Source organism: Eulemur rufifrons, chromosome 25, assembly GCF_041146395.1.
Source record: "Eulemur rufifrons isolate Redbay chromosome 25, OSU_ERuf_1, whole genome shotgun sequence".
NCBI classification, from domain to species: Eukaryota; Metazoa; Chordata; class Mammalia; order Primates; family Lemuridae; genus Eulemur; species Eulemur rufifrons.
The window spans coordinates 20,543,649-20,571,100 of NC_091007.1; the positions used below are offsets into that span (position 1 = coordinate 20,543,649).

General features: G+C 54.9%; 1 protein-coding gene across 2 annotated transcripts; it reads left to right on the top strand.

The window, feature by feature from the left end:
• Positions 1 to 1,592: 1,592 nt before the first annotated feature.
• JCAD (junctional cadherin 5 associated) lies at positions 1,593 to 25,546 on the top strand. Of its 2 annotated transcripts, XM_069458626.1 has the most exons (3): positions 1,593 to 1,918; positions 15,608 to 19,302; positions 25,133 to 25,546. In XM_069458626.1, the coding sequence occupies exons 1-3, from the start codon at positions 1,638 to 1,640 to the stop codon at positions 25,165 to 25,167; spliced, it is 4,011 nt and encodes a 1,336-aa protein (XP_069314727.1). In that variant the 5' UTR covers positions 1,593 to 1,637; the 3' UTR covers positions 25,168 to 25,546. The 2 variants fall into 2 exon arrangements, with proteins under 2 accessions (XP_069314727.1, XP_069314725.1); XM_069458624.1 differs by lacking the exon at positions 25,133 to 25,546 and having other exon boundaries at positions 15,608 to 19,419.
• The last annotated feature ends 1,906 nt before the right edge of the window (positions 25,547 to 27,452 follow it).

Here is a 27,452-nt window from a genome sequence, read left to right on the forward strand (position 1 = left end):
GGGATGTAGCGTTGAGCAAAACAAAGAGCCTGCCCTCTCGTTGACTCTGTGTTCCTGTAGCCCTGTGTTTGCAGCGGGATCGCTTTCCTCTGCAGTCCCGGGCCGGTGACTTGCTCAATTGAATCAGAGAGCAAACGCTACCTTCTTTGGTCCTTCCTTTTCAGCTTAAGTGAATGACCCAAGTCGTACAGCTCCCTGAAAGACATACGGGGGGAATGTCAGGAGTGGTGGAGTTGCTGTGGGGGTTTTTCTATTAGTATAGGAGCTGCCAGAACTTGTCGGCCTTCCAGAAAATGTAGGGACATCATGGAAGACTACAGAGCTCCCAAGTTTGAGGCTCTCCGTGCTGACACCCGAGACGTTGCTGCTGCTGTAGTCCAGCAGGTGCTGAAGAGAGAGGCCGCACACGGCAGACGCACGTGTGGTGGCCCGAGTGAGAATTCCCAGGGACAGGAAGCACACGCACCTTCCTGTCACCTGTGCACGGGCCAGCAGGCGTTTCCGGGCCATTGTTCATGGAGGCCGCAGCGGCCCTGTTTCCGTCCAGCAGCCGAGCGGAGCTGGAGCTGGCCGGTCTCTTGCGGGGCTGGCTTCACGTGCGGCTCACACAGGCCACCGTGAGAACCAGCCCCGCGGGGACAGTGGCGGGTCCATGCAACCACGGCTGTCTCACACCCGGCCAACAGGAGGAAGACTCAGGCGAGAAGATTCTCTTGTGGAGAAACCAACATGGCAGCTCTCCTTGATCTGCCCCTACGTGGGTTTCTGTCCGTTTGATTCTGCTGTGTTGGCACGCTCACCTTTGGGCAGTTTACGCTGAGGAAGTTGCTGGTGTGGGTGACGGTCCCCGGGCAGGATTAGGGCGTGGCCACCCTCAGCTGAGAAATGCAAAACTTCTCCCCAAGATTCACTGGGAATAAATTGCACTGATAAAAGTTCCGTGAGGAAAGGAGTCTCGGGTTGTGTGGCGGGCTGGACGTGTGCGAGCCTGAAGAACCTCAGATCTATTTCCGGCTACCGGTCCGCTGCCGCGGGGTGGCTGGCCTTGCAGTGGCATCTAGATCGTTGCCGCCGCGGTGTGTCCCGGCTGCGCCCTGATTAAAGGGCTGGCTCTGCCCTGCCAGAGCAGAGGTATGTCTGCGAGATGAAAGCAGGCAGTGTAATAAGATTAAGCTGCATATTGGTGGTTTCTCTTTTTAGAAACACAAAGCAGCAGTTGCAGCTTGCACGTCTGTGTTTATTTGGTCCCCACTCCTTCTGCCTGCTGTTTTTAGGTGAGTGGGACAGTGTTAATCACTTCGCTGTGTAAACACTGTTCCAGACCCTTCTGCGAGAGGCAGTCGTCAGAGGGTGGTCCGCAGAGCTGCCCCCACGTCCTGCAGGGCCCGGGCTGCACCCGCCCTCAGTGGGCACGAAACGGGGACTGCAGGCAGAGCCCTGAGCAGGGTGGCGCAGCCTCCACGGCCATGGTCTGCCTGGGCGGGGGGACGGGGATGGGGGTCACGGGGGCAGGGGGGAGGTGTCAGGCTGCGCTCTGGGAGAACTGGGCACAAACAGAGCTCTCTGTTGCCCCCGCAGTGCTGGGTGCCGCCACCACGATGGTGCCAGCGGTTGAACTCTGACGAAGCCAGGGCACCATGTACAGTGTGGAAGACCTCCTGATCTCTCATGGATACAAACCGTCAAGAGACCCCCCGGCACCGCGCGAGGATGACCCCGAGGGACGCCAGCCAGCGAGGACAAGGACGCGCGCTGGCCACAGCCTGCTGAACGGGCACGAGGATGGCCCTGCAGCCTCCGCACACCGTCAGACGTCCGCGGGGAAAGGACGCACGAGTGACGCGGAAAGCCGCCGCCGCGCGCCGCGAGGCCACGGGGAGCCCCCGGGAGCTTCTGCTTCGAGAACCTCTGAGGCCGGGTAAGCTTCGCTGGTGACCTGCCCATTTCTTTTGCCGTGGGAGTTTGGCAGTGGGTTCCGTGTAAGTACACTTTTCAGCTCTTCTGTGTGGCTGGGGCAGGGGGGGAGAAGGGGAGTCGGAGACAAGAACGCTGCTCCCCGCTGGGCGTCGGTGCTCCAGCAGCGAGCGTGGGCCGGCCGCGGTGGCCCCCGGCACGTGGCGGCGTGTGCACACATCCGCGTGCTAAGTGCTGCGTGTCCGCTCTGCTGCCTGTTCCCGTCTAACCTCCTCGTCCGGCCTCAGACAGGAATCGTTGAGGACTTTGCAAAAGCTCGTTCACATCCTGGCTCATCCAGCTTTCTTATTAATTAATACATTTCAATATTTTGTCAGTTACCGAGAGTTGAAGAGGGGTCTGTGTCCCCTTCCCTTTGTGAGGACAGAAACCTTTCTCCTCGTGTGTTGTGTCATCCCACTGGCTTCTGACCCCTCTTTCCCATCCCCACACCGGGCCTCTGAACGCGGGTGTCCCTTCTGAACACAGCCGCGTCTACAGGGTCCCTCACGACAGAATGAGGGCGGTTGGCCGGGGGAACAGGCAGGTGGACAAGGGGACTTCCGGCAGATTGAGGCAGAGCCAGCCCGGGAGAGGAGCCCTGGGACCCTCCTCCAAGCAGCTTCAACCTGGAGTGAACCTTGGTCGTCACTTCTTGACACTGTGTGTGTCTCTGATGCTTTGCCGGGGCCGGGCACAGGCCGGGGAAGGAGAGCGCGGAGGAGGCAGAGCGTGAGTCGCAACCGCGCGTCACCGGCCAGAAAGGGACAGAGCGCGCCCGGGGAGCAAGGGCCTCTCTAGGAGAAACAAGCAAACGAAAAGGCGGCGACTGGGTCTGATGGGAAAGAACTGGGCTTCTGTGGTGAGAGGTTGACTTTCACGGAAAGGATCTTCCTTGTCAGATGACAGCCTTCAGGCGGAGATGGCAGGGGCTTTGTTTTTATAGTCGGTGTATCTAACCCCTGGCTGGCTGGGCAAAAAGCAAAGGCGAGGGCCCCTCTTCTTGCCTGGTATGGTAAGAACAGGCTTCTGCTGCCAGGTGAGAGCCCGTCTCTGGGGGCCGCGGGAGGGCATCCCAGGGAGCCAGGCAGGAGAGGAGCCCGAGTGGAAGAGGACTGGACGCTGTTCTTTAGCCTTGCGCTTCAGCTCATGCCTGCGTCCCCGACTGTCCTGGCTTAACTCTCGTCGGCCACGTTCCCTGGAAAAGGTGGCCGCCACGGCTCGGGCGGGAGGCTGCTTGCGGGCGAGCTGGCTGAGGGTGAGGACGGCCGCGATGGCTCCATGTTGTCTCCCGGCTGTTTCCGGCTTTGTGCTGAGTGTGTCTGAACCTTCCAGCGTGGTTTCCAGGGTTCTGAGCTTGTGCCTTGTCTCCTGTTTCCTAAAGGGCTTGTGGCAGTACTGGGCACACAGTGGTTATTTAAAGTACGCTGATGAGTGGGATTGTCACCCCGGCCCCCCCATTGTAACAGCCGTTGAAAGGCAGAGGCTCAGTTCCTAACAAGGTGGAGACAGGGCCAGGGAGCCCTGCGAATGTGCAGTGTGGGTTACGTGGGGTCTCTCCGACTGGAGGGGCCAGGCCGGGGATGAGTGTCACAATAGGAGGCACAGGGACCCTCTGTAGAGTTCTGTGTGGGCAGTGTGGCTCCCAACCTCATCCTCGACCTGTGCCGGACTCTCTGGCCCGTCCTGGGCTCAGGGCCCTGCCTGTGGGTGGGTGGGCCCAGTCAGCTCTGCAGGCAGCCACCTTTCTGTCACCAGTGCAGTGCTCAGGGAAGTGGCTTTGTGTAGCTCTAGGATGTTTTCCTACGCGGCAGAATTCTCAACCCATCTGGCGTCTTCTCCACGGTTCTGAGATTGGCGATGCACTTAGGAGGAGCTCAGTTGGACTGGACGTTGGCTCGCAGGGAAGAAGGAACAAACGCATGCACGTCTGCAAACTCCGTGCCAGGGCCTCAGGCCCCAGAGAGCTGCAAGGCCCCCTGGGTTGAAATGAAAAGACATTTTATTCTTTAGTGGCCAAGAGAGAACTGAAGATAGGAGGCGAACAGAGGTAGGCACGGAGCATTATTTTTCCCTATTAGAAAAACAGGTGCTATGGGAGGAAATAAATAGGTGCCAACAGTTAACAGCTTAAAAGGTTTTTGTAGGAAGAGAAACCAATGATACTGTGGCTGGTGTGGGCTGATTCCAGATGAACGAATGGTGCTCTGCCAGACCCTAGCCCTTGGTCACTGGAAAGTGCAGCCGTGGCCTTGCAGCCTGTCCTGTCCCCCACTGTGACCTCTGCCAGGCTGGCTGCGGGTCCAAGGCCACACTGGGCCGCCCAGCTGCAGGCCGGAGTGACTCGGGAGAGTCCCAAGGGCTCCTCTCCTGCAGCCCCTCGGGCGGGTTGAGGGGTGCCCTGGGGCGAGTCCCCACACCGTGGCTGTCCTCCGTGTCTGTCCTCCATGTCCCACCTACTTTCTGGGCAAGGCAGGGATCAGGGTGGCTGGGAAGGCCAGAGGGCTTGTTTTATCTGGCGGGATGGTGGAGATGCGGGCGTGTCAGCAGTGTTGTCGTTTATAGCCGAGGAGCCAACGTCGTCGTAGTTCATTTCGTGCTGCCGTGACGGGACAGCACAGCCTGAGTGACTCACAGGGAGCAGAGATGTGCTGGCTCGCAGTCTGGTGGCTGCCACGCCTGGTGGCTGCCGCGCCACGTGGCTGCCGCGCCACAGCGGTGCTGGGCCCGCTTGGCCCCACTGCGTGCGGAGGCCTGTGCGGGGCTGAAAGGGGGGCTCACGTCCGCGCCCTGCTTTCACAGTGCCCTGCGCTGGTGGTCTCCTCCCACTCCCTTGGCCTCCGCCCTCTCCCCTCACGCGGGGCCATGTGACAGCTCTGGCAGCACAGCTCCGCCCCTTCCTGTCCGGGTGAGTAGCGCCCCTGGCCCGCCCGCCGAGCTCACACATGCAGAACCGCTTTTCTGTGCCGCTGCTGATAGCTGCACAGACGGGAGGTGGTGTGAGCCGTGACCTGGGGCTTGGCTGGAACATCAGGACCCTCCGGTGAGAATGTCGGGACTTATTGTTTCCTGCCTAGCAAGCAGCATCAACTTAGAACAGTTTCTTATTTAAGGACTGGTCATATCTAATACAACTTTTCCTTAAAAAAGGAACCCAGATATGGAGCTTTGACTAGATCTCCAAACATGCTGGACTCTTGTTTCCTCACTTGCCGAGGAGGCTGTGCTTCGAGCTCCCAGCATGGTTAGAGCGAGCAGCCCTGAGCCTGCGGGGCGGGAAGAGAGTGGCCATTCTGCTGTGAAGAGAGCGAGGAGCGTGGGAACCTGCTAACAGTCGAGTGGTGGAGAAGAGACCAGAGTCAGTTCTCGTTTGTACACAGTTTATCCAAACTCACACGTAGAGAGGAATTATTTTGGAAAGCTCCGTGGTAATGTGTCCAACTGTCCTCCTTATGGCCGGGAACCTGCGAGCGTTGAACATACAGAGGATGACTCTGGACCCAGGTCCTGGACTCACCGCCTAGGGCCTTCCCTGGCCCTGTTGCCTGCATCGTCAACCCCAGCTCTTTGGTGGGCACCCAGCTGCCGCCTCCGAGCCAGACCTGTGTGCGTGCTGGCCACACGGGCCACGTGTGCTCCCCGCTCTCTAAGTCCTGCCTGGAAACGCCCACCGCCCTCCCCACCCCGTGTCAAACTGCAGAGCCCTCCCTGTCGGTTCAACTTTTTTGGGTTCCTTCTATTGAAGTTACTCTCTGCCATGCATTCTTCTAGCACTTTCTCCTGGCCTCCAGGATTGTCAGCTACGATAATTTCATTTGTCTCTGACATGGCTAAATACTATTAAAGAATTTTGCATTTAGTAAACGCTCCTATTTTTTGTTTAAACCAGTTCACTGGGTGGACCTGGCTCTTACCAAGGCAGGTGGGCAAGGGCTGAGTGTTTCCGGACATCGGGCCACAGTGGGACGGGAGGGAGAAGGTGCTGCGAGTGACTGGGTGAGGCTGGTTTGGGAAGGCTCCTCACGGGCAGGCGACGGAGCAATGTCGGTGGCTTCGCCCTGGCATGCGAACTCGTGGGGAATGACCAGGGAGCAGGGAGGGGAAAGTAGCAGCCGCAGACTCGGAAAACTTCTCGCGGCTGAATAGTTCCTAGGGTACAGTTCCTCTCCTTTGGGTTCCAGAAAGTGGACCGTGCCTGATGGAAGCGTGCGGGTCGTTGTAAGGGTACAGGACCAGGCGCGTGGGCCAGCCGCAGGCAGCTAGTGCAGAAAGACGCGCTGGCCTCGTCAGGTGTGGCAGTGACAAGGCTGGCGGTTGGCGTCTCCCTGGGTGGCGGGGAGAGAATGACCAGGCACGGAAGCCTGAGTGTCACCCGCGGCAGGGGCTGTGCTGAGGACAGTCTCCAGGCCAGGGGGCTGACCACGCACCCCAAAGCATGATCTCTTCTCTCTTCACAGACCTTTCACTAAGTAACTCCCAAAACTTGGCATTTCCCCCCTTTTAAGTCATTTGCTTTGCAGAGAGGTCATCTAGATGCTCAACGACTCCCAGTGGTCTCAGTGGACAGACTGTGACGATGGAACTGGCTGCAGGCTTTGCACGACGCCACTCTCAGGGAGCAGAGGAACCCCACAGGCACGTCCAGAGCTTGCTAAACACACACACGTGTACACACACACACGCACACAGAGGAAGTGGGCAAAGGGGAAATGCTGTGTGTTATCTGCCCGTGGAGGAAGCTGCCTGCTTAAAATGCAAGTAACCATAGCTAAATAACACTTAGCTACCATTAAAATATGTAAAAGGCTGTTATCGGGCACTCAGGGCTTCCTTAATGTGTTTCCTTGGCAATACTATAATCAGAGGAAGCTGTGAAATAACTGAACGTAGCAGAGGTTTGACTCTGAAAGTCACACTGTCGTCAGCCCTCCTCCGCTCAGCCCCGGGGATTCTGGTAGGGTTTTTCATGAGTGAGCCACTAGGATAGCTCGTCCTTGCCTCCTGTCATCGCCGGCAGTCATAACTAATGAGAGACTTAGCAACCTAGAGAGTCTCTGATGTGGTGGTCTGGGGCCCTCGTCTTGGGAGGTTTGCGTTTGTCCGTAAACATCCATTCTGGAGAGCGCTACCGGCCAGGGTAAACAGTCGGCCTTCAGGGGCTTTTTAAGCTTCTCTCAAATCATGTCCTACTTTTTATAAATGGTTTTCCAAAAAAGGAGTGCTTCAAGCTTAACATCTGTTTCTATGTATCTCTTTCTCTTTACGAAATTAAAAGTCCACAAACATGATTTCTCTTTTAACTGCTTGTTTCATATCCCAAGCACCAGGCATTGGTGTTGCACAGGGACAGGTTTCCTGAGCGGGCTCTCGGGCACGTGAGGGCCAGGCTGCTTCCCCCGCTGTCTTTAGCACAGACGCTTCCGAGGTGCTTTGTCGTTGTTCGTGAGCAGGGCGCCCTCCAGAAGGGCCCCGAGGCCGGGCCTCTCTCCTGCATGTGCTCCGCCTGGCTTTCCGATCACCAGTTTTCCCAGCAAGAAGCAGGTTGGATCCTTGGAACGTGAGGTTTCCGGAAGCGCGGTAATGAGGAAGTGCTTCTGGAGCTCTGGGAAGACGTCAGCGGCAGCACAGCCTAGGACGTCATTGGCTTGGCAGCCACGTCGTCACTGAGAGGAGGTTGTTGGCGTGCAGTTTCTCCTTCGCCCGAGGATGGATGCGTTAGGGCGCTAGGAGGCGCCCGAGGGTTGCTGGATGGCTAGAACACGAAACTGAGTTGAAAAAAGACCCAACGTGGGTCCTGTCCAGTCGCTTTGCCTCAGAGACGACCGTCCCTCCGAGTTCTTGACGAAGAGCTGAGAGTCTGGACGAGGGTCCGACTGACGGCTGCCACGCGCCAGCTGTGGGACCTCAGGGCCTTCGGGCGGCTTCCCCAGGGTGTGGTCGTGAGGGACGGGGCTGCAGGCCCCGGGCGCACTTGTCCCTCCACCACTGTCCCCTGCTCACGACCCTCAGCGAGGCGCCCAAAGAGCCCCGTGTGCGAGGCAGGGAGAGCGCTCCGTGAGGGCTGGCCGAATGAATGAATGAAAGTGAGTGTGGTGACAGGGACGTGGAAGGGACAGGAACAGCCAGGGGGGCTGTTTCCTCGTGTCTGCGGTGGGGCTCTGTGGGCTGCACGAGTGAAGATGGTTTAACTGGGTGAACATCTGATCCATCCTTATTAGAGACAATGTGAAAATACCGAAACAGTCTCCTTACCTACTGGGCTTAAGGGACAGAAGACAGACGAGAGCTCGCTGCTCCTGCTCTGTTTTAAGAACCGAAATACTGGTGTGCCCTACATTGTCGTGGAGATGGGTGTAGCTTCCTCCTCGGAGACCAGCCGTCGGGAGGGGCAGTGTCTTGTCCCGACGGAGCCGTGGCGAGTTTCCTGCTATTGTCAGGGCCTGTCGATTACGACTTAGAAAAAGGCAGCACAGATCTAATGTCATACCACGTTAAGACAGAGACGCAGCTCCTGTCCTCTCTTCCCTCGGTGCGCCCCGAGCCCCTCCCCAGGGTGCAAGGAGGTAGGGTTTCAAGGTTCCCCAGAGCTCCCTGGCCCTGCCGGAGAAGACACCCCGCGGGTGGGCTTCCCGCAGGCTCGGGGAGGCCCCTGCGTCCTGATGGGATGTGGGTGATCGCTGTGTGCGGGGCCGGGGGTCTGTCCGCGGGGTCCTGGTGTGGATAGGAGGGTCAGCGCGTGTCTGGGGGCTTCTGCTGAGTAAGGGGACTCCAGGGTGTCTTCTTGCCTTTTGACTCCAAGTCGTCGGTGTGTCCCTGCCATTTTAATCTGTAAAACAGTGGGCTCATTTTAACAGCTGACCTGAGCGGAGCTGGGGGTTTGTGGCACAGCTTTCTTCTCTCAAGTGCAGTTGTAGAGAGGGTGCTGTTCAGAGGTGTGTGAGGGGTTCTAGCACTGTCCACGGAGGACAGCTCGGAGCACGCAGCCAGCGCCCCCCTGGGTGGCCCCCGCCACGCCCACTGCCTGTTCTCTGTGGCATCATTTTCCTTCTCCCTCCACGGGGACCTTTTACCCCTGCCGGCATTTGTGTTCCCTCCCCGCCGCCTCCTTCCCTCTCCTTTTCCTTCTCTGAGCGCAGGTTTGTCAGTGGTCCGCATGAACGAGACTTAACTTCAGACGTACCCCCTTCCCTGAGTGGTTTTCCCAGGCCCTGATTTGGTTACATATGTTAAAAAGATATCCTGCTAGAATGTTTCACCACAGTCTCTAGGATGGCTCCGTCTTCATATCAGCACCAGCTGCGAACTCATTCATGAAAAGGAAGCAAGAACCCCCAACCCCAGTCCTCGAGGCGGGGCCTCCGGAGCCCTCGTGAGTCTCTCCCAGAGTCTGCCCTTTGCCCTGCACATGCGAAAGGTCTTTACTAGACCTGCAGAATCACAAGTCAGAGTTAAAGTCCTCGCCCAAAGGTGATTCCAGAAAACTACTGGCAACCACAGAAGAGCGATTTGGGTCCATTTCTAGCCATCAGTGTTTTAGTACTGTGGGCCTGTGGCATAGCCAGTTGGCACCCCAGCAGGGATGGCTTCCAAATGATTTTTTTTCCCTCATTCTGAGCTCATCTTTGTGGAAGCCAGACCTAAGCCCAGGAGGTCAGAGCCTGTGTGGCCGAGGAAGTGTGACCTCAAGGGCTCTCAGCCAGGTATGTCAGAAGGCCCTTTCCCAAGGGGCGTCCGACTTAGTCACCACTGTGTGGGCTGATGACTCGGCTGCCTCTGAGTTGTCTCCCTGCACCCCTCATTTGTGTGTCTAAATGTAGCACCATTTGTGAGTCCAAAAATTTATTATGCTTCCTCTTGCAGACCCATTATTATTTTTGTGTATTTTTAAAGAAGTAACAAAAAGGAACCTCCTGGAATAGTCTGCCAGGTACTTTATTTCAGCTGCTTCTGTGCCGTTTCTCCTCTGCAGTCATTCGCGGGGACGTGGCAGCAGGCAGGCCTAACAGGACACGAGCAGTCTGTCCAGGCGTCGGTGGATTTTCTAGCTACAGTTCTGCCAGTGCAACCTGCAGTTCGTGTTCCAGTTGGACTCTGCTGAATAGTGAGATTCATCCATTATGTGTTCAGAGCAGCGTTATCTTTTCTGACTGATCTTTAATTTATGCTAACCCCTAGACTGCAGTCTTCATCTTCTCCTGACCCCTTAGTTCCCCTTTCCAAAATTAGCCAATTTGTTGCCCTGTGTCAGAGGGTAATTTGCAGTACACCAAGGCGTGCTGAAAAGCGAAATTGCAGACTTCCCGGCCAGGCGAGCATTAAGAGCACATTCTGTAGGGGAGGATGTCTGACCCTGTCACAGCATGTCAGGCACCTAACACTGGGGCAGGTGACTGTGACTAAAGAGATGCCTTCTGCCAACCTAGAGGAGAAAGCTTCTCCTAATTCTTTTTCTTTTTTTTTTTTCATACGGACAGTCTTACTCTGTCACCCAGCTAGAGTTCAGTGGCACAATCATAGCTCACTGCAGCTTCAGACTCCTGGGCTCAAGTGATCCTCCTACCTCAGCCTCCCAAGTAGCTGGGACTACAGGCTATAGCCACCATGACTGGCTAATTTTTAAATTTTTGGTAGAGCCGGGGACTTGTTATGTTGCCCAGGCTGGTCTCAAACTCCTGACCTCAAGCGATCCTCCTGCCTCAGCCTCCCGAAGTGCCAGGATCACAGGTCTGAGGTTCTCCTGGTTCTTTAAGCGATTGCTGCAACCTTCATGCTCAGCTTGTCCATCTGGATGCCAAGGCCTGACCCCTCTGGAAGAGGAGTGGCTTTTGAGGGAATGGGCTGGGTAAAGTGCCACAACCATCTAGAACATGACACCAGGGTTGGAGGTGACCCTCAGCAGCGGGCACCTGCCAGACTGCGGACCTGGGAACCGGGGAGGAATCACAGAACTGGGACATGGCTCTGGGGGAGTCTCCCTGCCCCCCACCCTGACCGTCACCGTCAAGTGCAACTGACTGGACTTTGAGGGCCGCCCACGGAGGTCCAGGTTCAGGATTTTGTTCGTGGAGGAGGGAAGGGGTAACTGCAGTGTCTGTTTCACTCCCCGGGAGCCCCGGCTCAGCCAGGCACACAAGAAGCCTCGACTCATTTTTGCTTTGATTAAAGCACACGTCTATGCTGCGTCCCTGGGCCTCGGCGCAGTGCTGGGCTGCGGCTGCCCAGATGGTAGCAAGTCAGCGCGGCTCGCGAGGACTGAGCTCAGAGTCCACTGAGGAGATAATTAGAGCGTGTGGGACACTGGTTAAAGTCACTTCCAATATTGCCATTCTAAGTACACTTCTTTGTTTTAAAGGAAGGGCATCATTTTTCTACTGTGCTTGAGAACTAACAGGAAGTTCTCCTAACTTTTCTCATAGGTGCAGTGAATAGGTTTGCTAATTTTCCGTTAGACATGTTCATATTTTGAATATTTTCCAAGTGGTTTTTATCACTAATTTCACTGGCCTCATCCGTCCTTTCTGTGTTGAGACATGGGGCTGTTAGCAAGTGTCACTTCCGCCCTGTCTGTCCTGTTGGCTCAGGAATCCTGCGTGGAGACCCCGCTCGTGCGGGGAACTTGCTGACGCGGTTCGTGTGGCCGTCTCGTGCCACGTGGGTTCCTTGTCCTTTCTCCCAGCCTGTGTTAATGTGTTCAGCATGTTCTTGTAAGAAGTCCCATTGTTAACTTTTTAAAAAATGTCAATTATTAGTTTGATTTTTCTAAAAAGAAAAATTTGATCTCGTCTTATTTCCTCAAAGGTATTAAAAACGCGCTCTTGGCGTTGGAGCGGTGCGAGGTCCCGCTCGGTTCAGCTGGGAGCGGGCGTGCCACGTGCCACGGCGCAGCCAGGACAGAATCCGCACTCGGCGACGCGTCTGAAGGACAAAGTTGCCAGAACGATCCCGTGTGTCCCACTGGTGCCTGCCAGAGCCCGGCTTCGCTGGGTACAAAATAGATGTTTATTAATTAAACATTTTTATAGTTTTCTATGTCACGTGGACTATATCTTAAAATAGATTATTCAGAATTTCCCAGATGACTTGTTATTTTCATTAAATTGGAATGTTGATGGATCGTGCAAATAGAAGAAAGTTTAACCGAGAACTCTTAGCCATTTCGGCCAGTGATGTGTGTCGGTCATGACCAAGCTAAAGTGGTAACGTAACATTTTGGGTGGAGAAGAAAACTGACCGCGTTCCCGCTGTACAAGGTGGCAGCCTGTTTGTGTTCTTGTCCTATTTGTGTCATTGTCTATCTGTCTGGTTCTGCTCACGGCATGTTCGTGCACAAGCAGCACCTCAGGGTTGCAGCCACCTCTCTGCACTCTGGAACCCGAGCATCAGCCGAGAAAATGGGCCAAAGCCACAAAGTGCAGTCTTGTCCTTGCAGTCGGGTATTTCACAGGGACGCTCACAGGACTGTACGGAATGAGGACGATGGTGTAGCGAGCCCACGTCCGCAGGGCTCTGTGACAATCGGGGCGTCTTACCAAGTTGCGGTTTTTAAGCCTCCCCCTTGGACCTTCCCGGGTCTGAGAGCCTGCGGCCAGTGGGTGCTGCAGACTCTCGGTGGTGCATCTTCCACAGTGTTTCTCAGGGTGCCGACAGGCGGTCACACAGGTGCCCCCAACGGAAGGGACAGTGGCTTCTGGAGCTGCTAGGCCGGCTCACCTAAGGTGGCACTTGCTGGTGGGGGGCGGCGGCCTGCAAAGAGGCCAGGAGCAGCTTCCAAAATGACCAAACACTGTAGAAACTGCCCCAGGACGTACCCTGCTCAGCATTCAAAACCTAAATGCTCACAAGGTGATTTCAGTGACAACAAAGAAACGGTGACCTCCTACCACGCCCCGTGCTAAGGCAGCTTGCGCCACATGTGAGTAGCAAACTCGGAAGCATTCAATGCTTTGCCTCAAATTGATTTTGAGTATTTTCTGCCTTTCAGCCTATAACTAAAGCTTTTCTGTAAGTGGCTGCTTGATAAGTTATCAAGGGATGGGCGTGGACACAGGATTTGAGGAGCTGCCCTCGCCTTTTAAGGCAAAGAAGTAATTCCAAAATAAGAATAAGAACATAAATTTTTGCCAGGGCTCCTACAGAAGGGCGGCGTCTGCCTGTGTGCTGGGACTGGTTCTCCGTCGCCGTTGCGCACAGTTGCTGCACGGCGCTGGCGGCCTTGGGGCGCCTCTCTGTTCCTAACGTTTCCTGTGCCCCAGCTGACAAGCAGGCTGCGCTGGAGGAGTCATCTGAAACCACCAAATATGGTTTGGTGACATCTAAGCACATGAAAAAGAAAAACTGACCTCCCTAGCGATCAAGGAAATGAAAATTAAAATAATGACAAGTTATGGAAAGAAAATAAGCAAGACCAGCTCTCCTCTGCACTGCGGGGGACTGTGCATTGGGATGGTTTAGCTCGGGTCAGAGTGACCATGCCTATGACACAAAAGCCCACGGTCTGCTCGCCTCCTGTCTGAGGATGTGTTCTAAATAATCTGAGACCCGCATTAGGTGTTTGAGAACAGAATCCACACTGATGTCCAACACTTGGACGATGCTTAAGTTAATCGTATACATACAGAATACTATTCATCCCTTAAAATTAAGCACTTGAGGAATTTTTCTAAAGAAGTAAAATGCAGGGTTAACTGAGTGGGTTTTATGTTCACACTTCTTGGAATGGAATTCTTTCCCAACTCCTTACAGACTATGTGACTTGGGAAAATTGTTTAACCTGTCCATGCCTCAGTTTCCTTACCTTTAAAAGGGGGAAATAATGGTGGTTGTAAAGTTTAAATGAAGGGATTTATTTGGCGTGCTTAGCAAAATGCACGACATAGCCTTCGTGCCCAGTAAATGTTAGTGTTAAGCAAGTTACTTAACTTCTAGGCCTCAGTTTTCCCCACTGAAAATGGGGATGATGGTAGTTCCGACCTCAGAAGGACGTGGCAGAGCTTAAATGAGTTCATGTGCAGAAAGCAATTACGGACCTCGCACCCTGGGACCACTGTGTAAGTGTGAGCTGTTTGTGGTCTAAGTGTTGGGGCACTAGTAGACTACTGAGACTGCTACAGCTATTTGAAAATCCACATCCTCCCACACGCGTAGACTAGAAGATGTATGTCACAGTCACCAGCTGTGAGTAGAAAGACTACAGCGACTTTGGTTTCGTACTTTTCTGTATTCTTCCAACACTCATTGTCAACAATGAATACGTATTCCTTTAATAATTTAAAAAATGAACAGCAATTTTAGACTTGAAACATCCTTCTGCTTGGCCCATGGTTAATCACAACAGTTAAGTCCTCTGAGCTTCTTTCCAGTAATGGTTTTTCTCTGTTCTCGTCCTAGTCTCTGGTCATTTGTAGGGAGTAGCTTAATATTTCTGCGCAACGTAACAGCGTTATTCAGATACCTTCCCCGGTTGCATCAGAACCACGATTCTAAACTCTAGGCGTGTGCTGGAGTCCTTTGGGGAGGTTTTGAATATACCGGTGTCGTCTCCTCTCTACACCTATTAAGTGCACATATGTGGGCTGGGCCCTGGGTGTCTGAGGAGGTTCTGACGTGCAGCCAGGTGGCGTATAGCTGCCCGTGTTGGACGCACCCTCTCCTGCCTCACAGAGAGTTTTGCTGCAGTAACAGAACCCCCCCGCCCCCGTCAGTCTCACAGGCAGCCCTAGCGGTGTTCCCAAATCTCCCAAGGACAAGGGTCCCTGGAGATGCTTGTTAAAAATGCAGATGCCTGGGATCTCCCCACACCCACCAGATCTGAACTTCCAGGGGAAGAGGCTGGGTCATGTGTATATTTCACAAGCCCACTGGGGGATTCTCACCAGCAGAGAAGGGTGGGGACCCTGCCAGGGCTGCGGTGCTCAGCCTTGGCTGCACATTGGGACTATCTGGGGAGACCTGGAGAAATTCTGGTGTGTGATCCCTGCCACCCACTGTGTCCCCCACTTCCAAAACTCTGATGTAGTTCATCTAGGACACCACCTGGGCTCGGGAATGTTTAGCGTCCTTCTGGTTTCTAGTGTGCAGTCACGGCTGACAGCAGCCAGCAGGGATGGTTCTCACAGTGAAGTCCCAGGACCAGCAGCATCAGGGGTCACCTGCGAACTTGTTAGACACACAGGTTATGAGCCCCATCCAGACCTACCTAGTCAGAACCTGGGATGGACCCCAGAAATCCGCATCTCAGCAACCGTCTCAGTGATCCCGATGCTCGTTTAAACGCTAAGAACTGCCGCTCTCGGGCAGGTGCCCGGACAGCCCCAGAGACTGCTCGGTAGGTTCCGGCGCAGCAGGAAGGCGCTCCACGTGGTCCGGCCCACGCTGCTGCACGGTTTGCCCCTGCTCGCTGGGGCACTGTCAAGTCGGGAGGGCCTTGCCATCTCTGGAGCACACCCAGCATCCCGTGTTCTTGTGGGAGCCCGCCGAGGGCAAAGCACACAGCTGTCCTCCGGCCACAGAGAATAGGACGTGTTTTCTTTAAGGTTGGCAAGTCCCGTGGTTGGGAGCCAGTTCTTCAAAGGTGCTGACCCGAGTTTGATTTCGAACACCAGAGAGAAGAGCATGTTTCTTCTGTGCCTAATATACGTGCCTCTTTGTTTTGTAGGTTCTATAATCAACCCACCTCGGCGTGGTGCCCCCAGCCCCAGGCTGGCAGCAGCCAGGCCTGCCGGAGACGAGGAGGACGCGAAGTCAGTGGCGTGCTGGGCCCGAGGGACGGAGAGGACCTGGAGGTCAGAGGGATGGCCCAAGCCCACAGCCTGCCTGGCCACATGAGGGAGGGACCCTGGGAAGTCGGAGGAAGGACAGAGAATGTGATGAAGAAGGCAGTTTGGGAAGAAGAGCTGAGAGTGCCGGCTCCTGCCACGTGGCAGGACGTCAGCCTGGGGATCTGGGACCAGCCCCGGAAGGTAGGGAGGCAGATGTCTGATGGCAGTGCGGAGAGATTGTTCCACGACCTGTACCCGTTGGTTCAAGGGGAGCATGTGCTGAGCTCCCACAACAAGAAGAAATCGCAGTCGTTGCCTAGAGTCCTTTCCCCCGAGAGCCTGAGCTGCACGGACATTCCCCTTCCGCTAAGCGACGGACGTTTACCTAAAATGCCACTGTATCCTCCAAATGGTGTGCCGAGTCTGGAACCCACAAGGCACCCGGAGAAGGGTGGTGCCTCGGTGCCTTTGCCCCGGCCTAAGTTTGGGAGACCCCTCAAGCCCCAGTCTCATGGCTCGCACCAGCCGAGCCGGGGAGGCGTGGAAAGCAGCGACCCCCAGGACGGCCGGCGGACGGACCCGCACGTCGCCAGGCACGAGCTCTGTGCATCCGACTCCGGCTTGGAGCCGCCGGTGTACGTGCCTCCGCCATCGTACAGGTCGCCCCCGCTGAACATCCCAAACCCCTACTTGGAAGACACGGTGCCCGGACCTCTGGCTGAGAAGGCCGGGGCCGGCGGTCAGCTTCCTCCCGGCCCCCCGGGCACTGGGAGCGAGTACGGCGCCAGCCCCTGCTCTCCGCGAGGGCCCCCTGCACACCCCCGACCTGCCACCGCCTACGGCGGCTCCGTTCAGTACATCCCCTTCGACGACCCGCGGATACGACACATCAGACTGGCGCAACCGCAGGGTTTCTGCGAAGGAACGAAGCTTGACGATAAGTCACGTGACTCCAGTCCCGTCACTCCCCAAGAGCCACCTCGTGGGAAGATGCAGCCGGATGGTGCCACGCTGCACCCACAGAGCCTGACACCCCCGTCAGGCGATGAGAGGGGCCCTGGCGCCGGGCCCTGGTGGCTGTGGGGCCAGCTCCCCAGGGACGGAGAGCACAGCGGCTTCCCCGACCGGAGAGACCCCCGTGTCACGAGAGGACAGCGGCCGGACGTGGGGGGCAGCCAGCGCAGACACGCGGAGGGCCAGGTTTCCTCCCCAAACTCGCAGGGCGACGGTACCTGCGAAGCGCAGGCCAAGCTCAAAAAATTCGAAACGGGCATTCAGAGCAAGAAAGGTTCAAAGAGAAAAACAAGCGAGACTATATTTTGTTTGGTTTCCATCCCGGTCAAACCCGAGGCCCACCTGCCCGACACGGACACGAACAACAATGAGCTGAAGGCGGGCGCGGGCGCGGGGCGCGGGCCGGAGCGCAGCGCGGCGCTGCGGGAGCAGAGCCTGCTGAGCACGTCCGCCACCGACCTGGAGCTGCAGGCTCTCACGGGCAGCATGGGCGGGAGGACGGAGTTCCAGAAGCAGGATCTGGGGCGGCCGGAAGACGACAGAGACACACTTGACCTCAGGGTCCTTCACCTCGCGCCACACGGAGCGCTCACGTGCGCCGGCTCGTGGCCAGGGCACCAGTACCGGGACCAGCAAACGCAGACCAGTTTCCCCGAAGACCCGCAGGGCGCTCGGCTGCCCCCGGGCGCGCAGCTGGGAGGGTGGAGCGACGCGGCACCCACTGCAGGACGCCCAGACCCTGCGGCCCCCGCAGCGCAGGCGCACCCGGCGCTGGCTTCCGATGACCGCAGACCGAGGCCAGATGCTCAAAACCTGAAAGGTCAAAGGTCCCTCAGCCCATCCGGCAGCAGCGTTGTTTCAAGGACGTCCTCGTCCACACATCAGGCGCCTGGGCCAAGAGCGGGCTACAGTCAGCCCCGTGTGGACGGCCGCGGACCCCCGGCCAGCCCCGAGCCGCCGCGGGAGGTGGTGAAAGGGGAGCCCACGGGCCCCTGCAACAGCAAACAGCTGTTCGGGCAGTTCCTCCTGAAACCCGTTAGTCGTCGCCCCTGGGATTTGATAAGTCAGTTGGAAAGTTTTAACAAGGAGCTTCAGGAAGGGGCAGAAAGCAGCGGCAGCAGCGCCGGCGAGGACAGTGAGGCGGAACCGCGGTGGGAGGACGGCGCCGACGCCAGACCCGGGGATCCGGGCTTCCCTGGACACAGCCCGGGGAGGAGGGTTGAGCAGCAGCGGGCCGTGCGGGTGCCCGAGGGCCCTGTGTGCAGGGCGGGAAGAGGCGAGCATGAGTCTGAGAGCTGGAGCGAGGAGTCCGGGCCGGGCCGCCCTCCGTCCCTGGGCCCCTCGCAGGTGGAGGGCGGCAGAGCGGACTCTCCCTGGTCGGCAGACAGCAGCTGGAGCACAGAGGGGAGACGCCAGGAGGCTGGCGGTGCAGTGAGTGAGCCAGTGGTCAGCCCAGCACCTGTGCAGGGCATGATGTCTTCCAGACCAGGTGGCACAAAGCCAGTGTCCCCATCCTATCCGGCTGAGCCGAGGGAGCCCCAGGAAAGTCAGGGACTCCCCGGCGCTTCCATTTCTGTGACACCCAGCTCAGCAGGCCCTCCCGGGGTCCATGGTGGGAGAGAGAGGGGCACGGTGCTCCCGCTCTCCCTGATCAGCAAGAACCGCGGGCTCTCGGCACCCGACCTGCGGTCTGTGGGGCTCTCCGTGGGACCAGGGCAGAGCGCCAGCGAGGTGGAGGGGTCTTTGGGGGAAGCCGTAGAAATCCCTCCGGGTGAGTCCCTGCAAGCGAGGGCTGCGAGGATCCTGGGCATCGAGGTGGCTGTGGAGTCCCTCCTGCGGGGCACCAGGCGAGCAGGGCAGAGCCAGCCTCCCGAGCCTGACGCAAGTGCCTGCGGCCCAGAGTCCCCCAGGGATGAGCCATCCTCCAGCTCAGCCGCGTCCGATGGCCTCACGGTGCCTGCCGATGCCTTTTATGGCAGGAGGAAGTGCGGCTGGACCGAGAGCCCCCTCTTTGTGGGGGAAAGGGACAGTGCCAGGCGGGCTCCCCTGGTGTCCGAGCACTCAGGTGTGGACGGGGGCATTGCCAGCGACGCCTCCAGCCCTGAGCCTCACCTCAGCCCCTTGGAGTCCAGCTCCTTCGACCAACAGGATGTGGGGGCAAGACCCCCCTTCAGGTCCACTTTGTTCCATTTTATAGAAAGGACCCCAAGTGTGGCGGGCTCAGAAAAGAGGCTCAGAAGCCCTTCCAAAGTGATTGAGAGTTTACAAGAGAAACTGGCCTCCCCGCCCAGGAGAGCGGCCCCCGACCGCCTGATGAGAATGAAGGAGGTGAGCTCGGTGTCGCGGATGAGATTGCTGAGCTTCCAGAGCGCCGACTCCACGGAGGAGCCCGAGGAACTGAAGGCCGCCAGGGGCCAGCCCGGGCCACCTGGAGGCTTTGTGTCCCTCAGCGGCGGGGACCAGGCTTGGAGAGTGGGTCCCTCGCTCTCCGTCTGCAAGGAGGGCATCTCTCCGGGAGCACGTGAGCATCCGGCAGCACCAAAGGACGAGCGCGCTGATCACGACTTCTGGTGCCCAGGTGAGGAGTGCGGCCGGAGGGCTGGTGTTCCCGGTGAGTTTGGAGTCCTCGGGTCATAAAACATACCAGGGTGGTGGAAAATGTAAATCTGCATGTTCAGAAAAGATCAAGTTTGACCCTGTGAATCATTTTAGCAAAAGATTCTTCCTTTTCAGAGAGTTACCCCAAAAGCTCTCCTTAAGAATCAAGATCCTGTAGTATATTTTAAATGATTGTATTTCTATAGAAATTATCTGTGCAAAAAATTATGTAAAATTATCTGCATAAACAACATTTTGGGCCTCTTCATGTGGAGAAGTAAGTCAGTGAAGTATTCCAGCGTTGGTGCAGGCACCTGGATAAATCTCCTTGGAGACCGTAGCATTTCCACCCCTTCCTCTCCTCCTAGAATGGCGGGCGCTCACTCGAGTAGCCCCCACTGCTCTTTATTAACCTGATAAAAATGGCATCCCGGGTTGATTCAACAAACCATCCCATTATGCTCTGTCTTGCATTTGCACCTTCCAAAATTCTTTGCCTTCCCATTTTTTTCTGTTTTCACCACCACACCATTCACGAGACTTTAAAAGATTTACTAGATAAAATCAACAGTTTGGACTTTCTCAACACCCCACCCCCAGAAAATCCACCCACCAACTGTTTCTTAAAGTCTGCTAAGTTTTGGCGTAATCTGAGACAAGGCCTCCTGCAGGTCTTTGGGCCCCTCTGCATCCGCCTTACGCTGGTGTGTTTTGGAGCCTTCTCTGATTCATGAAACCGCAGGGCCGTGTCCCATCATGGTAGCAGTGGTTTTCCCCAAACAAGGTTTCACCGTCTCGGCTCTGACACGGAGACCCAGAGAATTCCTGGCATGTCTGTTTCAGACACTGTCCTCAGAGACTGGGAATCAGTCCTGTATCCTAGAAATGATGAGAAGAAGAGTTGAGATAAATATCGAAAGGTCTACTTTGTGAAGCACAGCTGGAGGGGACCCTCTGTCACTCAGTCTGAAGTCCTTTCCATAGTTAGGGAAAAACTGCACCCCACCAGTATTGGGGCCACCCGCTCCCTCCTCCCGCGCTGCCTCCAACAGGCGGCTCCCCTCCTCCCACTCCTTTTCATTTTCTGACTTGAAATCCAAGACTTTAGAAATACATGGAAACAAACAGTTGTTTCCACTGGAAGAATCCAGAAATTTTTATTAAAAGAAAATCTACTGGGGTACTTCTCAAATTTTCCCAGAGACACGGTGCGATTCTTAGGGCCGTTGGCCAGTGTTGCCGTGTTCCTTACGCAGAACACGAGCTCGCAACACTGCACCCGCCGGGCTCTGCTGGGTCCTCTGATCAGCAGGGGGGTCTTTGCTGAGGAGGTGAGCACCACACACACGGGGCCTTTGCCCTTATGGTGGGAAAGTGTCGCCTGGCCCGTTTGAGCTGTTGGGGTTTTTTTTTTGTAGGCTCTAGCCTCCTCCCACCCCCCCAAAATACGCCCACTCTGTTTTAAGGACTAGCTGAAACTTGGCATAGGCTTCTAAAGCGAGTTTCCTCGTCTATAAAATCGAGATGACTTTATCAATCCTACCTCTTTCTGAGAATTGTAAGGATTTTAAAATAAGACAAATCCTGTTACAGTAAAACTCCAGTTTGTAAACAGTAACTATTTTGGTGTCTTAGTTCACGGGCACCTATTTCCGAGAGGGTTTGATGCCATGACGTTTCTAGCTTAGTGAGTATCTGAAAACCCCCAGTGATGCACATTCTAACTTTACGCAGCCATTAAACACATCTCCCTTATGTCCTTTTTATTTTTTTTTAAATATAGTTACCAACAACTAAAAATTTTGATTATTTTTCCCCCTTTCCATCTGATGCATTTGTTAATATACAATAAAATGGCCCCAAATCTGCAGGCCGAGAGCTGCTGGTGCTGACAGCCACCTCGGGCGTCCTCAGGCACCGCCACGCATCGCTTGATGACGGGATGTGCTCTGGTGACCGTGTCGCCGTGTGATTCGCTGCTGTCTGAGCGTCACACAGGGTGTTTACGCAGGCGTAGACGGTGGAGCCTGCTGCACGCACGGCTGTGTGCAGCCCGTGCACCCGTACGGCACGTCACGTGCTGGTGTGACAGGCAGTGTTTGGGTCCCTCAGCACCTCCAAACACGGAAAAGGCACAGTAAAAACACGGTACAAAAGATACAAAGTGGCACACCCGTGTAGGGCACTGGCCACGGAAGGGGCCGACAGGACTGGAAGTTGCTCTGGGCGAGTCAGTGGTGAGTGGACGGGAGGGTCTAGGACATCCCTTTCCAGCACCATAGACTTTCTGAACGCTGCACACCGAGGCCACGCCAAGTTCATACAGTCGTGCCAGTGTCACGGCGGCTGCAGTGTCACTGGGTGATGGGAGTTTTCAGCTCCCTCAGAAGCTCACCGGCCCAGCATGGTGGTGTGGGCTGTCACTGACCGAGACGTTGTCATGCGGCCTGTGACTGACTGAAGAGCAGGCCACCACTGGGGACAGCGTCTTACCTTTGCTTTGCTGGGTGGCCCCGTGAGCCTTTCATGGGGTGGTCACGGGGCTTTACATGAACAGAGGTCATGGGATTGAGGTAGCGGAACTTGTGACGTGTGTCCACTTTTCCACGCACTGTTACTTTGCAAACTGGAGTAGAGCCTGTGGCCACGTTGGCAGTGAGCTCTGGGCTTTGTTTTCCTTCTGATGAACTTCACCGCTTTACACACAAGACTCCTCGCCCCCACCCCGTCCCCGCGGCCCCAGGGTGCTGGAGCCACTTCGTCGCTCCTGAAGTCACAGCCCACTTCAGCCACACTCCGTTCTGGAGCTGTAAACCCATGACCATCTCTGGTCCCCTGCACCCCGCACCCTTCTAGAACCTTGTTGTCTGTGTTGTGTTGTACCAATCATGTCACGAAGTGCCTTTGTTTCAGATTAAAGGTGGTCACTCCAGCTGACACCTTTTCTGTGGTCTTCTGTGGCTCTGGGTAAGGAATCAGCTCAAAGCGAGTTCAGGTCACGGAATCCCATCTCTGCTGGATGGCTCACGTCCCAGTTCGACAGGCAGTCACGGGCCCTGGTGGACACGGAGCCTCCTGGTTCCACCAGCCTCTGCCGCAAACCCCGTTAATGTGCAACGGGGCAGAACGCGGAGGGAGGTCAGCCGAGGCCCCGGGGATCTGGGAAGGCGTAATCATCCCCCACGGGCCGGACACTAGCTCCTCTCCAAGGACATCAGCTTTCCGGGGTGTTAGCACGTCGCATGTCCCCAGGGGCAGGCCTCCACGGGCTGTCACCCGCTGAAACAGCCCACGGGACGCAGGCTCGTAAGTGCTCTGGGGAAGCGCCGTGCCGCCCAGTGTGGCAGTCCCGCACGTGAGCTGCGCCGCACGCGTGAAATACACACCGATTCCAAAGCCTTAGTACGAGAAAGGAATCCAAAACATCTGAATAATTTTCCTATTGATTAGAGGTTGATAATATTTTGGATATATTCGGTGAAGTAAACATTAAAATGAATTTCACCTGTTTCCTTTTGTTTGTTTTAACGTGGCTACTGGAAAATTGGAAATAATGTTACGGGGCTCACATTGTATTTTTATTGGACCTAGACGTCCATGAGCTGAAGAAAGAGCCGGTTCTGCAGAATTCTGCCCGGGGCTCGCTGGGCCCGGGCCCTGCTTCAGCCGTGGGATTGCAGGCGGCGGGTTCGTTCTGCAGAGCCATCTCTGGGGCACCTGGCACCAAGGGGAACTGCTCAGTGCCCCTGTGTCTGTGTCACTTCAGGCCCAGGAGATGCTCAGTCTCTCCCAGGCCTCCCACGAGCCGAAGTGTGACCTTTACACATTCTCGTCCGTTAGTGACCTCGAGTCTCATTCTCAGTGGGGAAACAGACGTCGCTGCTCACAGGAGGGCCCTCTGGGGATGGGCACACGGGGAGGCTGATCGGGCACCCCCATGCGGGGCTCAGTGGGCACTGCCTGGCGTCGTGTCCGGCGGGTGGTCCCTGCAAGGTGTTAGAAGGCGCTAACGTGGACTCTGCCGCCTTCTGGCCAGACCAGCCATGGGGGCAGCTAACGGCGTTTGCGCAGGATCAGATTCCCTGAACGCAGGCGCCCCCCACCCGGGCTGTGTGTCCCACTCAGAGTGCCCCACACACTGTCCCGCTCGCTGCAGCCGTGGTGCCCGTTGTATCCCAGAGACATCGGGGCATGTTGGAAAGGAACGAGGAGGACATGCTGCGAGATTTTGCTGCTGGAGAAGCTGGAGCCTCTGTGGCCTTAGAGCACAGCTGTGCGGATGGATTTCAGAAAAGATGGTTTTGTAATTGTTTGTCTATCAAATTGCACCATCCTTCCAGATTTTTGGTAGCGAATCACCTGTTTGCACTGTGCTGAGATTTTTTTTTTCTCTTTTCCCCTAACTTTATCGAGGTATGATTGACAAAAATTATATCTATTTCAGAACATGATGTTTTGAGATATGTATACATCGTGAAGTGAGGACCACAATCAAGCTAGTTAATACATGCATTGCCTCAAATAATTACCGTTATTCTGAGTGTCTGGTGAGAGCACTTGAGATCTGGTCTCCTAGCACATTCCAGGTCCCCAGCACAGCATTGTGAACGGTGGTCCCCACCCTGTGCGTGGAGTCTCCAGTACTGTTTGGTCTTACAGCCCCAGGTGTCTACCCTTTGACCGGAGTCTCCCCTTCCCCCTCCCCCCCTCCCCCCCCCTCCCCTGGAGACCACCTTCCTACTCTCTGTTACCATGAATTCAACTTTGTTCTTTTTTTAGATTCCACTTGTTAGTGACATCACGCAGCGTTTGTCTTTCTATGTCTAGCTTACGTCACTTACCGAAACATCCTCAAGGTGCATCCATGTTGCTGTCAATGGCAGAGTTTTCTTCTTGTTAAAGGCGGAATGATACTTTAGTGTGTGTGTGTGTGTGTGTGTGTCCACACGTGCGTTCGTGAACACGAGAGCCAGGCTGTCCCCGTGTCCCGTGTCTGGGCTGTGTGAGTGACGCTGCGGTGATCACAGGGTGCAGCTCTCCCTTCCATGCCGAGTCCCTTTCCTTTGGACACACACCCCGTCGCGGGTTTGCTGGATCACAATGTAGTTCTATTTTTAATTTTTTGAGAAAACGGCAATTTAGGGTTATCGCTGCTTTGGATGGTGTCCCGTTTTGGAAACCCAGGTCATCTGGGCACAGATTGGAGTTTCTCCAGTGTAGGCAGTAGAATGTATCGGTGTGGTGGCCCAGACTCACACATGCCTGTGTGTGAAGGTTCTAGAAGCCTTGTGCTGACAGGTGAGCACCAGTGGCCATGGGAGACAGGAAGTGTCTCTCTGCCAGCCAGGCAGTCGGGATGTCAGGATCCCACACCTTCAGGGGACAGTGTTTGATCACAGAGATGCACATTCTAAAGCAAGCTTTCATTAGAGTTGGCATGTGCCAAGAAAAGAGAAAAAAGAAGAAAGAAAAGAATTCCTCCTTAGCACCAGCCAAGCATAGGTTGGACGCATGGCACTCAGAGCAAGTTGCCTCCCACGGTGACCTGCCAGGGCCACGAAGACATCAGGCCGCCCGCGCTGCCCATCCGTGTTTGGCTTCTGACCACACGTGTCCTTGAGAACAGCCTTTGACAACAGTTTCTTACTCCTCAGTGAAAACAAGGTTGTGGAAATGCCTAAAAATTAATATACTTTTCTATACTTGTGGATTTTGTTCCCTAAACAAATTTGTGGTCTGAGGATGAAACAGAAAACAGACCAGTTGAACAAACCACCAATTTCTCTTCTGTTTTTTCTTTTTTCTCACAGATTCGTATGACCCCAGCAGAGTGGAGAGGGTATGATGAGACGCGGCGACACGTGGGCCGCTCTGGCTGCCAGCCCAGCCTGTCCGCGTGGCAGCCGAAAGCTGCCGGTGTCTGGCGTCCCCACACCCTTCCCCACGGCCACCAGGACCCTCCATCCACACGGAGGTGCTCTGCGGAGATGGAGCGAGGGCGCGTTGAAACCACCTGCTCTGACGGCATGAAGACTCAACACCTGTAGTCAGAAAAGAGTTTCACAGACTCTCTCCTTTGGCCACACCGGCAAGTGGTTTGGGGTCACCTGGTTCCGTGTGGGAACCCAAATGTGGGAGATGGAGCGAATGAGTCCGAAAGGACCGTGAATGTCACCAGTGCCCCGTGCGTCTCCGTGGCCTGCGGCCTGTGCTCACGTTAAGGGACGTGGACACGGGCCGCTGCCCGGTGTCCCGCACTGTCAGTTTGGGGGACGTGAACGAATGCGTGTGACCCATTTCTAATCAGTTTGGCCTTCTGCTGCTGGAAGTAACTTTACTTCTAAGTAACCTGCCATCAGAGAACGAAAGCAATATCTCTTAAGTTCCTAAAAAGATGTAAAGCTGTACTGTAATACCCTAAGAGTATTATTTATCTGGTGATGAAATACTTCGATCACTGCGAACATGCGTGGCCTGCTTTGCACTCAGTAGCGTCTAGTTTTATTTTCTGTATGGGTATTTAGAGATCCTTTGTATGGAAAAAATGCTGGTTTAAAATAGACCATTTTAACAAAGTAACTATATTTCTTTTTACAAAATTGCTATTTTTCTATGATGTAAACAATTGTTAGGTGGCAGATTTTTAAGGAAGTATTATTTTATTTAAGAGTCTGTGTCCCTTCGTGTGAGAGGAGCCCGGAGAGGGTTCGCTTTTGCTGAGGAGCGGAGGCCCCTTGCCCGAGCACCAGGCTGTTGCTTCTGTCTTCGCAAATGTCAACACAGACGTATCACAGGGTTAATAAAATACACTTTTCACAAAGATTTTTGTACAAATGTAGCTATAAGATTATATTTGAAAATAACCCTCTCAAAACCAGCCAACATCTTTACGACAATTTTTGCTGCCATATCAACTAGAATGACCAAAAAAGCATAGTTTTATCTTTGTGTGTCTGTGGGCGTCTGCCCTGAGACCAGACTTTGCTCCCCTCCCCCACTGCTCCTTTAAAGAAATATGTATTTTTATCTAGAATGATCCTGAATTAGTCTCTGTGTATTTTTTAAAAGTGCTTGGGGACATCATAGAGAGAGATACATATATGTATATGCCACTACAGAAGTATTCCGAGGCCTATGTAGTCTGTGTTTAATATTGCATTAAGCTGCATAAAGTGTGTGCATTTTTATGCATTTGTTGCTTCTTTCTAAGTAAGGTTTTCGTGTTAGCTCACGTTCCCTAAATGGTTTCCTGCCTCCTCCCTCCCTCCCTTTTTCCCTTCCTGCTTTCCCTCTTTCCTTCCTTCTCCCCCTGGCCTTTTTCCTTCTCTCTCTTTATTTATTTTCTTTTTGAGAAACCACCTTATCTATATTCAAACATTTCAGATTCCTAAAATGCGAGCCGTTGGTGATTTGTCCTTGGCCTTCATGGGCTGTTCTCATCTGTACTGTGTGATTTTATTTCCTAAGAGCTTCGTGTGTTTGCACCGTAACAAACAAAACAGACTCTAAGTAGCCCCGAAAAACCTTTTCAACCCCACTTATCAGCAGTCTTGGTTTTTACCTGTGGCTCACGGTCACCTGCCTCCAGAACTCGGCTCTATGAAGTCGCAGCAGCCATGAGCCGGGCCGGTCTCTTCCCAGGCAGTGCGGAGTGGGGGGTCGATCACCCCGTTCTAGCTGGTGACCCGCCCAGTCCCCTGGTCATACTGAGGGAGGGCTGAGCCACCGGGAGACCTTCGCGGGGTCCTATTTCTCTCTTCAAATGCAAGTGCACGCCGGTACATGTATATACACATACATACATGTACACATACACACATACATGTGTGCACACACACACACACGTATACATTAGCCCTGTCCTGATTTCCTCTTAGATTGTGTTGATACCATCTGGAGACTTCTTGTAAACAAAGGATTAAATTTTAGCTTATTCCTCAAGAGAAGGAAAAGGATCCTCAAGGAAAAAAATGTTTATACCCTTATATATCTCAAACCAACCAACATAGGATGCTCTTCCATTTTGTTTTATTCTAAATTATTGTATCATATCTTTCTGAAACTATTCTAAATTTAATCAAAATTATCAACGTTTATATTTCAACCTTAATTTTTCTGCATTCAAGCCTG

Coding starts and splice junctions, on each gene's coding strand:
- JCAD (XM_069458624.1), top strand. CDS start 1,638: ATGTACAGTGTGGAAGACCTCCTGATCTCTCATGGATACAAACCGTCA. Junction 1,919..15,607: donor TCGAGAACCTCTGAGGCCGG/GTAAGCTTCGCT, acceptor TTTGTTTTGTAG/GTTCTATAATCAACCCACCT.